We start from the raw sequence: 12,126 nt of genomic DNA on the forward strand, positions 1-12,126 counted from the left end.
CAAAACAGGCACATGGCGTCCTTCAGTGTTACCAAGGAGAAGGGGGTGAGGTTTAGCCAATTCTCATTACTGCAGCCGTCACTCTGTCAGTCGGCCTGCACTAAAACACAGCGTGCGAGTCTGGGGACGGCAGAGGAGAGGAGCAGCAAAGGGACAGGGGCTGAGGGGCAGCTAAAATTAAAACTAGTCAAATGGAGAGAAAACGCAGGGAAGTGGGAAATCAAAGACGCCGGGACAACATGAAAGAGAGCGAAAGCAAAGAGATGAAGATGACAGGAGGGAGAAGAGGCTCAGGAAGTGTGCAGCAGCTGCAGGATGGTAACTAACACTCACTTCTGTGTCAGCGGCTCGGCACACCGGCAGACAATGACGCTGAGCACACACGAGTGTCAGAAACGTCAAAACCAGCCTCGTTTTTTGTTTTTTTTCCATTTTGTTTTAATGCTCTAGATTCAGCAGTCTGACTCAGCAAACTAACAGAGCATCCAAAACACGTCAGATGAGTTTAAGTCACAGTTTATAAAGAATGCATATCGCCCTACATCTTTTAAGCCAGAGTTTTAAACTAAAAACGTCGTGAATTGACGAGTTGTAGCCACTTTGGTCAAACCGTAGATGAGATCTAACAAGTAAGTGTTAGGGATGACTCTCAGCTACTACCTCGCTACATTTTAGCTCAAGAGGAGCAGTGTAGCATCCAGTCAACAGGGGGAAGCACCAGAACTGATTCATGAGCTGCTTGATGAATTGACAGAAGGAGAAACAGCTGAGGATGGAGCTCAACGTCAGCCACGGACATGACATCGTCTCACAGCAGAAAAAAACCCTGACGACACAAATGAAACTCAAACACAAAATGTGTGTTTGTCCAAGATGCACAGATGGAATGAACACAACAATCAGATCACTAATATCTCTTTAAATCTGTGTGCGTTGGGGGTGTAGGGCATCACGACAAACCTCCAGACAAGGTGGTGGTTGCCGTGGAAACCTCAGACTGAGGGAAAAGAAGGAGGGATAGACGGCGCGAGACAGGGAGGGGAGCGTGTGTGCATGATGAAAAAAAATAAGAAAGTGCAACTTTCTGAGGCACAACTGAGCGAGAGGAAGGAGGAGGTGAGAAGAGTGGTACTTAAGGAAAAACAAAGACAGAACATGGACAAAGACGAACAGAGGAGCGCAACGCCGGGAGAAGGAAAACGAGGGCGACTTACAGGGAACCGTGCGGAGGTAGAGGTTGTCTCTGATGATCTGCTGGTGGTCGTGGTCCACTGAGCCTTTAGAGAAGCGCAGGTTGAGGTAGTGCCGCAAATCTTTGTCAACTACCCCCCCTAAACACAAAGACGGAAGGAGAGAGGTTAGTGTGAGTCATCTCAGCCGTACAAGAAGGGTTTTTGATGAAAAGCTCTCCACTTATTGAAATGAGCTCCACTGAACTCAGTTCCCAAAGACAGAAAGCGTGACCACCAAGTGATAGATTTGACACTTTAAAGTGAGCTTTGTGAAAAGATTAAAAACAATTGACATCTTACCTGTTACATATAACTCTTTAAGCATCCTCAGTTTGAAGAAATAGTTTTATTCTGACCAGATGCGTGAGCTAACGGCTAATATGAGTGACACAGAGACTCAAGTGGACTGCCGCTACCCTAAAAGTCTAAATAATCACACAGTACGTCACACAAACACTATTTTATCAGCCTTTTTAATACTGTACATTTCACATCATGTGATTTTTACATAAAGTCTGTGCTTGTTTTTAAGTGTAAAAAGCAGCAACTAGCCGTAGCCCTTTAGCTGCAGCCTGGGGCTTTTCCAGCTGGAATGTTGTAATATTCCAGCTGGAATTACTACATAATACTAAACTGACTTCTGTCTTAAAGTTTATAAATTAGTGCTTGAAACACTAAGAAATGTTTATTTAGGACTACAGCAATCAACTTCGGTCTTATGCTAAGACTACATTTTGGAGTCTCAAAATTTCTATTGATCAAGGAACTATGTAAAATATTAAAGAGATGGGCTAATCATTTGAGAAGTGATAGTTTGTCCAATAGTTATCAATAACTAGTACTTTACCAGCCATGAAATCAGTCACAGAACATATTGAGAAGTCTTCTTCAAGGCTAGGCTAAAGGATAGCCTAGCCTCACTTGGTTAGCCGTTGTTACTAATTTTTCAAGCTTATGTAACAACTTATTAAAAAACGATATGCTGCTGTGAGGGAATGCTCCATAAGCTGATTTTAAACATCTATACTTTACATTTTATGAGTTTGCAGCCGTTTTCTCAATCAAACTTTTGTGTTACTACGCAGAATTTGTGTAGAGAGCAATGCTAACCATTAGCCTAGCCTAGATGAAAACGTTGGCCCTTTTCTCCACAGTCCGTGCACGATGTCTGATGCCTTGTCTGATTAGGTAAAGTATTGACAACTATTGGACAGAAAATCACTTTAAAGTGACCAGACTAGCTTTTTATACTGCAGAAAATAGCATTAGCTTTGAAGTCGTTAGCTTGTCAGTCCAGACAGAATTAAACTTTTTCTCCAAAATTAGGTTTTTCAAGGAGGTAAGATACTATTTATAGAACAAGTAAGATACTAATTATTCATAACATTTCATCATAAGCCTACTTCTAAACAGCTAAACTAAACTTTTTTTTATTGTTTTACATAGTATGGAGAAAACACAACCTAGGCATGCTAACGTTTTCTGCAGTGTGTGTTTCATCTCGAGTTGCATTTTTCAGGCATCACTCAAAAATTAAAAGTAAAGCAGCTTTTCACAACTCTTAGAGAAGGTTAAAACTGAAGATGACTCTAACGATGTTATGTTTCTGTAATAACCAGTGGAAGTAGAAAATTAGATGTTGAGGGTATTGAAGAGATTAGATCTTGTGCCTTAATCAGGTTTAAAGCTCGCAATGATTTCCGCACCAAAGCAAAGTCACCAGAGGTACAAACACACACATGTCATGGCCACTGTGTAAACCAGTGATCCCCTTGGAGCTTCATGTGCAGTGTCAGCAGACTGGGTGACAAAGGCTACAGAGGACAACAGCTTGAACACCTCCCCCTATTCTCTGTTTCTGTAGATTATATGCTGTTTAAGCAGTTTTCCTTGGTGTGAAACAAAATGACACAAGTGAAGGTAGAAGAGTGTCTGGGAGGATGTCCACAAATAGTTCCTCCTGCATCTGGAACAAGAGATACCCGGGAGGACGAGTGGAGAACTTTCTCCACACAACATCCGACATGCACTAGTACCACATCCAACAAGCGCGAGGGGATGAGGTTACACGCTGTGCATTTTACAAACGACAAACATGTCTCCTCAGTCATGCATACTCTATTGACCTCCTGCCAAACTGAGACAACAGCCTTGGGCCTACAAGTTAATGCAGCGCCTACCTGTCAGAGAGAACGGCACCGGAGCGGAAACTCATCGGGCCTCCGTGCACAATTTGGTCACGGGCATGCTGACACAGGTGACTCTGATTCTGAAATAATTAATCCTTTGTTTGGAGCAGCTTGGGGAGACTGACACCATTTTAGCTAGCATTTATTCTGTGCAAAGGCTGGAAGGAGAAGAGGGGAGAGGAAGTAAAAACAAAGGACGAGATGAAATCCTCATCAGCATCCTGCTGAGATTTTCAGATGGATAAATGTCCAACCACATGCTTTGTATTCAGGCACAGGCTCTGTGTTTGGCATGCAGACACACACACACACACAAATCATGCACACACACTCGTATGTGTTCAGAAAGATGGAGACAGTGAAGACAGAAGCAGTGAGATCTAGACACCTCATCAGCAGCTGGCCCAGACGTTGATTTTTAAAAAATTGTTCCTCCACAGGTTTTAATCCTCTGACAGTCTGTCCTCCCAGGCGTCCTTTAGCCTCGCAGCCAACCACCGCACGTCTTCTTTTACCTTGATGGAACCTCTCCGTCTTCCCGAGCTGCTTCCTCCACTGATGCTCCAAGACGCAGGAACCGGCCGCAGCCAATTTTAATGCCAGAAGAAGAGGGCGAAGGAGGGGGATGGTAGAGAGGCATAGGGACACGGGTTGATGGAGAGAGACGACGGGCGTCGGGAGAAGAGGAAAAAAAAAGAGGAGAGGAAAAGAAGATGTACCAGTGGGATGCCGGGTTTTAAGAAAAAAAAAAAAAACTGCCAGGGAGCTTCCACAATCCTGCAGCAGCCCCTATCTGCTGCTGACGTTACTGCACCGAAAAGCCTGTGCATGTGTGGGAGGGACGACTGAGTGTGTGCAGAAAAAAAGACTGACAGGAGAAAATAAATCTTTATGCGTGCGTTTGTAGACGTGCGTCTCCATTTTTGCAGGCAGATGCTCCCTGACATTCCTCAAATACGTCCACCAGATGCTCTCCAAGCCCTGACTTTGTGTTTACGTCACGGAGCAGGAAGAAAAGACTGAAAGATGCAGCAGCATATGTCACACTGGTACACACACACACACACACACACCAGGCAGATGAGCTCACAGCTGCAGATGCCAGTGAAGACGCCTCGAGCTTCGTCTTCAGCAAAGGTTTGGTCAAAAATACTAGACATAAACAAACACCAGAGGAGAAACACATGATCTGAGAGCTCAGATCAGAGCGTGGAGGAGGGAGATATTTAAAGAAAACAAACTGCCTTAACCACACAGCTCTGACAGGATAACACATCTACCAGCTGCAGCGCTGCAAGGAATGCATATCGCTCGCTTGGGTCAAACCTTGAACACACTATCTCATGCAACTACTCTCAACTACTACCACTGTTAATTTGAGCACAATACCTCCTACACTGTCAGAAATATACCTATTTATGTGTATTCTAAGTTTAGTTAACTGTGGTGGCCATCTTGAACTGGATTGTCTACAAACGTTAATCAGTTGTAAATGTACATCCGATGATTATTTTCTGAAAGTTTAGTTAAAATTTGTCCAGTGGATCAAGAGATATTTTGCTAACAGACAAAGAGTTTTTTTCTCCTAAATTTAGTGCTGTGGTTTTAAACGCAGGTCTTTTGCCGTCAGCCACCACTCAAGTGGAAGTTGGGGATCGGTCTCAGCTACTACCTGGTATCGATCTGTAGCTTTGTCTTTTCAAAGTTCAATTTTCTGTGGCGGCCATCTTTAATCAGGTTGACACCTAAAGTTAATCCATTGTAAATGTCAACCCAATGAATAGTTTCTGAGAGTTTAATTAAGATCTGCTAAGTGATTTATGAGATATTTTTGCTAAATACACAGACATATTAATGCATACACACAGAGCAAAAACATTATCACTTCACTTTTGGCTTCTGCGGCGGTCGATAAAAGCAAAATAAACCTGACGGAGCAAACTTCACAGCTGTCTTAATTTGTTGGTGGCTGCTTCAACCAACCAGAGGAGGAAAAATCTTGGAAAACATTTTTCTGAGCTTTGCATAAACTTAAGCCGACATCACAAGAAAACAAACAAAGAGTCCCACACAGCTAAATTACTGCAGCCCAGGAAGTACTTCTTCCTTTACTGTGTAAAAGGATAACTTCCCATAGTAAAGAAAAGCCCAGGAACAGGCAGGAACACAGGTTTTAATACAGAGAAATGTGTATATTGTTGATGTACACAACATGATGCTGTTGCTTAGCAACACAAAAGAAGCAGAGTTGTCCTTAAACCTCGATTCGTTGAACCCATTTGTTCTGTTGGACGTTCTGGAGCTGATCTAATTACTCATTTGTGTACAAGTACTGGAGTAAAACTTGATAGGATACACCAAAAATATTAAAATACCAGTATTTAAGTAAAAAGTACCAAACATGTCTACGACATGCTGTTATGAAAGTAGGAGATTCACATCGACTCTCCTGTTATATATATCTGTGTTCATATGTCGGGCTGTTAGCAAAATATCTCATGACCCACTGAACAAAATTTAATGAAACTCTCAAAGTAATCATCGCATGAACATCTACAACTGAAGTCAACACAATTCAACATGGCCGCCACAGCTAACCACCCTAAAAAAAAACACTTGTGTAAATCTCAGTCTGATTTACACAAACTGAGCTAATATTTGGAGTGGTAGTAGCTGAGAGTCACTCACAACATGTGCTCTGAGCACTCAGAGCACTTTAAGGACATTTTGGCCTGGAAGGCGGCGGGCGACATGCATTCCTTTATTCTTGCTTTGTTATTGATTTATTTTACAAATACAACCCAAGCACATAATGACACATAATCCTTTAATTGTGTTTACATAAAACCAAAAAAAGCCCTAAATCCATACATGCAGCACAAAAACTAGCATAGATTTATCACAAAATCTGATAAATTCTGAATTTCACTTAGGGAGGAAAAGATACACTTTTGAGATCAGGTGCTGTGACACACCTGATCAACATCACTGTAGGTTTAATCAGCTGCAGACAATTATCTGTTTGTAGCAGTTGCAACAATTCTGCAGAGAAAACAAACAAACAAAAAAAAGACATATTCACACTGTTTAATTTTGTTGAACAGTTTCCATCAATAATCAGTATTTCACTTTTTCTGCTTTAGTTTTTTTATTTGTTTGTTTTGTTTATATCGCCTATGTCTGAGTGTCTGTTAGCTAAATATCTTATGAACCACTGTACATAATCAAAGTTTGAAATGCCACCTAAACTCCTCAGCAACTTTTACAGATGTGTAGTTCAGAGCATCTTAACAAAATATCTCATGAATTTTAATCAAACGTATAGAAAGTAATTACTGAATGCACATTTATAACTGATCAGCTTCTTAAGTCAAGATGGCAACCAAAGCTAAATTATATATAAAAAAAAAATAAAAAAACACAAAAAAGATTTTGAGGTAAAACTCGGCGTGGCAGTAGTCGAGACTGATCCCCAACACATTTACCGATAGTGGGCATGAGGAAGGAGAGGAGACCTCATCAGCCACTGCTCATCCCAGAGCTTGAGGTAGTGAGGGTGAGCAGTTTTAAATACCTGGGCGTTCACATCGTTGACCTCACCTGGACTGTGAACAACACACAGCTGGTTAAGAAGGCTCAACAGCAGCTTTACTTCCTGAGGAAGTTGAGGAAATTTGAAATGCCACCTTTTCATTCATTCAACCTTAATTTAAACAGGTTAATCCCATTGAGCCTCGAGGCCTCATTTACAAGAGAGACCTGATTTTAACAGAGTGATGACTTTTTAACACGTGAACATAAAATGGTATTTAAAAGGAAAAGTAATTAAAAAATAACGGATAGATTATAAAGTGGTGTAGAAAACTAAAAACAGGAACATGTCTGCGTTGGTTTTTGCCAGGAACTTAACAGCTGTTTAAAGCCACTTAGAGAGGTCAAGGTCGAGAGCTTCAGATATTTTTGTAAAATATTCCAGGAAACAGGAGCAGAGTAGGAGAAGGTCCTCTTGCCTAGTTCAGTCCTCACTGAGGGAACACTGCAGGTAATAATGTCCTGAGAGCGCACGCTGTAGCTGCACTCACGCAGAGACATGTAGGAGGAGATGTATGAAGGCAGCAGACCAAGAAGTGATTTAAAGATGAAAATGTACCAGTGGGAGAGTCTGCATGAAGTTAATGATGTCCAGTTAACCAGTGAATACAGGGTGCAGTGATGGGTACGATAGTTACAGAGAGTTATGTATCTTGGTGCACCATGATAGACAGCATCCAACATCTGCAGGGTTCTTGTAGGAGCATTCATGTAAATAATGTCACCGTAGTCAATGGAGGGAAGGAAAGTCACAGTTACAAGGTGTTTCCTAGCATTCAGAGTTAGACAGGATCTATTTCTGAAAAATAAACCCAGTTTAACTTTCAGTTTCCTTACGAGGTTTTCTACGTGAAGCTTAAAAGAGATTTGAATCGACCAAGATACCAAGATATTTGTAGGAATGGACAAACTCAATAGGAGCACCATTTGAGGATAAAATCAAAGGAAGAACTGCTGGGACCAACTTCCTGTTTGAAAAAAATAAAAAATCCTAAAATCCTCAGCAACTTTTACAGCTGCGTGGTTGAGAGCATCTCAGCTGTATCACAGTTTAGAACAGCAGGACCACTGCCTTGGACCACAAACACCTGCAGAGAGTGGTGAAGACCAAGGAGAACATCACCAGGACTTCCTGCCCTCTCTGCAGAGCATCTACCACCACAGAGTCCACAGGAAGGCTTCCTCCACCCTCAAGGACCACACTCACCCCCCAACATGAACTATTCGTCTTCTACCCTCAGGCTGGAGGTACACAAGTGTGAAATCCTCCAGGTTCAAGAACACCTTCTTTCCAAGCACCATCAGACTCTTAAATAAATGAATGTTCCTATCACTCGAATGAACCTCTTTGCACATTTACATTTTTTTAAATCTTATTTTATACTACTTTTTGCACATTCTACTTTGTTGGTACTTTTGGTTTCCTCTTATTTGCAAATATTTTTCTTCGTCTGCTTGGCAATCATTGTGGAGGATTTTCATTGCTCAGGGACACATGTTTCCAGTTGTGCACATGACAATGAACACTTCGGATCCTTGAATCCTTTGAATACTGAACGCCAACAGACGTGCAAGTTCTCTTTAAAATGTCGCCAATAAACTTTTGGAGTCAATTCTGTCTGTTAGCAAAATAACTCATGAACCACTGGGCTGATTTTAATGAACCTTTCAAAACATCATAATAGGACGTACATCTACAACTGAAGACATTCTGGGCTTAACCTGATTTATGATAGTTGTCACAAGTGACCATAGCAAACAGAAAAGGCTGTAACTCAATCAACTTTACAGATACTGAGCTAAAACCTCGTTGGTAGTAGCTGAGAGTCACAGCACGTATTGTGTGTATGTAACATTATATTCAAAGCTGGACCAAAACAACTATAACTCACTTCTCGACATATGATCTTAGTCTAAAACGTGGCCGGTGGTATGCAGTTCTTCAATGATCACTTGGCCTTCAGTTATTTTAGTAGCTATAACTGAACATTGTGGCGTTTCTGATATTGTAGCTCAATATCGGCTAATTAAAAGCCTGAACCAAAAAATGAACACAACAGCACTTTAAGAGCCTGTTTTACAAACGTTTACGCTTTAAATTATTAATGGTGACAAACCTAGTTGGAACTTACTCAATGCTGAGTGAATTTGCTGCAGCTGGTAAACTGCAACTATTTAATCTACTTGTAAGAGGCAATAGTCTGTGTTGAAATTAAGAGTCCAGAAGCGACTGACATCATAATGAAAGACGTTCAACAGAGACAGACATTCTTCAGATGTATCAGAACCCCCGCTGAGGAAGAGATCTAGTTCTGAAACTTAGCAGGAGGTGAATTACTGCAGCAAAGTCCATATGAACAAAGGCAGAGGATGTTGGTTGTACAGGAGATTCACATTTGTGTGGGCAGTGGTGGGCACAGCTAACCAAAAAGTTAGTTTTGCAAACCCATATTCTACAAACTAAAAAGATAGCTTTGCTAACGCTAAACTGCTAAAAAGGTAAACAAGAATAAAATTAGCGGAAGCTAACGCTAAACCGCTAAGACGACTATCACTTAGTCTGCATCTCCTTCCAACTGAAGCTGTGTCAACCAATCACATCTTGTCACGTGTACACGTAATAAGCTAATAGCATGCCATCAGCTAGCTGCTACTGCACTGACCAATCACGTCTTGCTATGTGTGAACGTTGTAAGTCAGTAGCGTGCATTTAGCTTGCAGCTGTTGCATTGACAATCACATCTCGTCACATGTACATGTATTAGGCCAATAGCATGCCGTCAGCTAGCTACTGCTGCATCGACCAAACACATCTTGTCACGTGCACACGTAGTAAGCCTATAGTGTGCATTCAGCTTGCCTCCACTGCGTTGACCAATTAAGTCTTGTCATGTGTATACACAGTTAGCCAACAGCGTGCCTTCAGCTGGCTGCTTCTGCGTTGACCAATCACATCTTGTCACATCGTAAGTCTATAGCGTACCCAACACACTCTTTGAGACACACCCACAACAGACAGGAACAAGCTTGTGAATTTTGTTAGTGGACTACGTTGGCGAAACCTAATTTAGCAGAAGCTAATACCACTAAACTAAAAATGTGTTCTTATATTAGCTATTAGCAGATTTGCATAACTGTGTCCCCCACTGTGTGCAGGTTCATTCAACCTTTATTTAGACAGCTTAATCCCATTGAGCCTCGAGGACTCATTTACAAGAGAGACCTGATTTCAGGTATATGATTTCAGGTATTTTTGAGGAATATTAGTAACCTGTTTTGGTTACGTGGAACTACTGAGAAATATTCCTTAGAAACAAATTCAAGATCACAAATATTAGGCTAAATGATTCTGTAATATCTTATCATCATGAGCAATCTATAACCAAGCTGTGTGTGGCTAATGTGTTATGACATTTACACAATTTAAAATACAGAACTGCAAACTACAAAACAAGCTCATCATTAATTCTGTCCAATAACTGTGGCATTTGCCCTTCAGGGAGCGGCGAACTGAATCATAAACCCCGACCTCTGGGCTTTCAGCAGGAAAGTTCAACGCCCATCATTTATTTTGACAAGATGTCATTCTGACAAACAGCGTCCAGCCTGATCTTAATCAAGCAGCATGAAAACTCCATCTTCATCTCCATCTTCTAACCCTTATATGTAGTCTGGATGTAGAGGCAACAGGTTCAGGAGAGAAACCCAGACATCTGTCTCCCCAGCAGCAGTTTCCAGCTCTTCCTGGGGAAACCTGAGGCATTCTGAGACCAAAGAGGGTATATAATTTCTCCAACAAGTTCTGGGATTGCTCAGAGGTATTTTCTAGTGGGACATGTCCATTAAACCTCCAAAGTGAGGTGTCCAAGAGGCATCTTAATCAAATGCCCAAACCATCTCAAGTAAAGTAGTGGCTCTACTTCGAGCTCCCCCCGAATGACTGAGCTCCTCACCCTATCTCTTTGGCTGAGCCCAGCCACCGTACAAAGCAAGCCTATTTTGTCCACTTCTAGCCTGGATTTAGTTCTTTGGTCATGATCCAAATCTCATGACCATAGGTGAGGCTTGGAACGTAGACAGACCAGCAAGTCAAGAGCTTTGCCTTTCGACTCAACTCTTTATTCACCACGACTGACCAAAGCAACGCCCTCATTACTGATGAAGCCCTAATTTATTATCCATTTCCCGCTCCATCCTACCATCACACAATTCACACAATGTGTGTGTACTAGCTTGACCTTAGACCCATCTTTACCATGCTAGCATTTATTTTCATGTCATTCTTTGTGTTTGCTGCTGTTTCTTCATCACAGGCGAAGATACCAAGTTTAACTGTATAGCAAGAAGATTTATTCACATTTATGTGTCCCATGAGTATACTGCATTATACAGTTGTGGGGAAAACAGAAAGAAAGTCCACTCTCTTTCAGTTCTGGGGTTTTTACATGTTAGGACACACTAAAGATCTGGTTTTGACTAGGTTGGTAAATGATACAAATCTAACTTCAAGCTGTCTTCCCTGTTATTTACAGGGTTAGATAAGAACAGTTACATCCATCATTTCTCCAAGTAAGAGAATTTTAGTCTAAAATTCTGGAATGATAGAGGCGGGTGATATGCATTTCTTAAATAAAATGCTAGGCCTTTTATTTTACCATGAAAATGACTACACAGAAATTACCTAAATTGTAGTAATAGTAGTTGTCAAGCTGATTACCTGCATGGTGTCCAAGTTAAACTGTTTTCTGCTGATGACAAGAAGTGTCTCTAAAAGGCTCCGATCTTCAATGATGTCAGTGTTTCTTCTGTGCAGAACATATTTCTGAGCTCTCGGCTCTTTCACCGGGCAGGTGTGTATGAATACCAAACTGAGGTTCGAAGGGGGAGAATACAGATGCAGACGCCAACAGGAGCCATTTTCTTTGATTTAGGAAGGCATAATTAGGTCTGACATATCCACTCTACCAGGAAGCTGAGGCAGGAGGGGGAGGGCTCTTGAGCAAACTGATTCACTGCGTTTTGTCTGCTGACAAAATTTAAACGCTAAATTGTGGAATTCAAACAACATCGCAGTGACGCTTCAGGAATGCATGCCTTTAGACGTCCTTCGCCAA

General features: G+C 41.5%; 1 protein-coding gene across 1 annotated transcript in view; it reads right to left on the bottom strand.

Moving 5' to 3' along the window:
• LOC119416251 (membrane-associated guanylate kinase, WW and PDZ domain-containing protein 2) overlaps positions 1-12,126 on the bottom strand; it is a 112,271-nt gene that overhangs the window by 76,799 nt on the left and 23,346 nt on the right. Inside the window, exon 2 of the mRNA XM_037683460.1 lies at positions 1,215-1,331. Within this exon, the coding sequence (XP_037539388.1) occupies positions 1,215-1,331 (117 nt within the window). The remainder of the gene's footprint in view (positions 1-1,214; positions 1,332-12,126) is intronic.

The sequence above is a fragment of the Nematolebias whitei genome, chromosome 10, assembly GCF_014905685.2.
Source record: "Nematolebias whitei isolate Nwh7 chromosome 10, NemWhi1, whole genome shotgun sequence".
In the NCBI taxonomy this organism is placed as follows: Eukaryota; Metazoa; Chordata; class Actinopteri; order Cyprinodontiformes; family Rivulidae; genus Nematolebias; species Nematolebias whitei.